The sequence below is a fragment of the Piliocolobus tephrosceles genome, unplaced genomic scaffold (assembly GCF_002776525.5).
Source record: "Piliocolobus tephrosceles isolate RC106 unplaced genomic scaffold, ASM277652v3 unscaffolded_36785, whole genome shotgun sequence".
NCBI lineage: Eukaryota > Metazoa > Chordata > Mammalia > Primates > Cercopithecidae > Piliocolobus > Piliocolobus tephrosceles.
The window spans coordinates 5,408-7,081 of NW_022320737.1; the positions used below are offsets into that span (position 1 = coordinate 5,408).

The window sequence follows — 1,674 nt, forward strand, 5'->3', positions numbered from 1 at the left end:
GTCGCTCTGTCGCCCATGCTGGAGTGCAGTGGTGCGATCTCAGCTCACTGTAAGCTCCGCCTCCCGGGTTCATGCCATTCTCCTGCCTCAGCCTCCCAAGTAGCTGGGACTACAGGTGTCCGCCACCACGCCGGCTAATTTTTTGTATTTTTAGTAGAGATGGGGTTTCACCATGTTAGCCAGTATGGTCTCAATCTCCTGACCTCTTGATCCACCCACCTCAGCCTCCCAAAATGCTGGGATTACAGGTGTGAGCCACGCGCCCGGTCTTATTTTTTATTTTTCACGACGGAGTCTTGCTCTCTTGCCCAGGCTGGAGTACAGTGGTACAATCTGGTCTCACTGCAAACTCCACCTTCTGGGTTCAGGCAATTCTCCTACCTCAGCCTCATAAGTACCTGGAACTACAGGTGTGCAACACCGCGCATGGTATTTTTTGTATTTTTAGTAAAGACGAGATTTCACCATGTTGCCCAGGCTGGTCTCAAACTCCTGACCTCAAGTGATCTGCCTGCCTTAACCTCCCAAAGTGCTGGGATTACAGGTGTGAGCCACCATGCCCAACTAAGGGTAAAGTGTTTAGACTTCAACGTGCTCTGGTCCATCTGGGAAACTAAAGCACAGAAGTTGGCCCACCCAGCCCAGCAGACCTAATCCCACAGACAGTGGGGATGGAGATTCAGGAAGGGGAAGAGGTGGGAGTCAGGTAGCAGGTAGAATTTGGACAGCCTGGGAGGGAGCTGCACACAGTGACCCCCTTCCTTATCTCTCCCCACAGGGATTGGTTTTCAGAGACATTTCGGAAAGTGAAGGAGAAACTCAAGATTAACTCATGAGCACCTGAAGGGTGACATCCCAGGAGGGGTCTCTGAAATTTCCCACACCCCAGCACCTGTGCTGAGGACGGCCTCCGTGTGGCGCCAGGTGCCACCAATAAAAAGCCTACAGAAAATTCTCTCCTGAGTGCTTCTTTACTCTGGGGAAGGGGCTGCGGGAGAGGGTAGGGGCTTCCAGAGAGGGTAGGGGGTGCGGGAGAGGGCAGGAGCTGAACCTTAGGGACTCCTGACAAGTCCTCCAATGCCCCATCTCCTTGCCCTGTGCTGAGGATGTTTGAACTCCATGGTGTCAAAAGAATCTTCCTAAGAACCTTGCAAACTGGGCCTTATTAATCCCATAAGGGCATTTAGGCCCAGAGAGGTGAGGCTACTTGTATAAGGTCACACAGCCAGGAAGTGCAGAACTGGAACTTGATTGTACCCTCAGCCTGGCAATGTCACTATGTTACATTTTCCTGGTGTGGTCTACCCGAGATGAGGGGCTGAGGGCTTTTTTGTTTTTGTTTTTGTTTTGAGGCAGACTCTCACTCTGTCCCCCAGGATGGAGTATGGTGCCTCCGCCTCCCAGGGTCAAGGGATTCTCCTGCCTCAGCCTCCCAATTAGCTAGGATTACAGGCATGTGCCACCACACCCAGCTAATTTTTGTATTTTTAGTACAGACAGGGTTTCATCATGTTGGCCAGGCTGGTCTCCAATTCCTGCGCTTAAGCAATCCTCCTGTCTTGGCCTCCCAAAGTATTAGGATTACAGGCGTGAGCCACTCTGCCATATATATATGTATATACATATATATGTGGTTTTTTTTTGTTTTTTTTTTTTGTTTTTTTTTTTTTTTTT

At 50.2% G+C, this 1,674-nt stretch overlaps 1 protein-coding gene across 1 annotated transcript in view; it reads left to right on the plus strand.

Annotated features, from left to right (window-relative positions):
• LOC113222953 (apolipoprotein C-I, basic form-like) overlaps nucleotides 1-952 on the plus strand; it is a gene marked incomplete at its 5' end in the record, with an annotated part of 4,925 nt that extends 3,973 nt beyond the window's left edge. The window contains one exon of the mRNA XM_026452527.1: nucleotides 779-952. Coding sequence (XP_026308312.1) covers nucleotides 779-836 — 58 coding nt within the window. The remainder of the gene's footprint in view (nucleotides 1-778) is intronic.
• Between the last annotated feature and the right edge of the window lie 722 nt (nucleotides 953-1,674).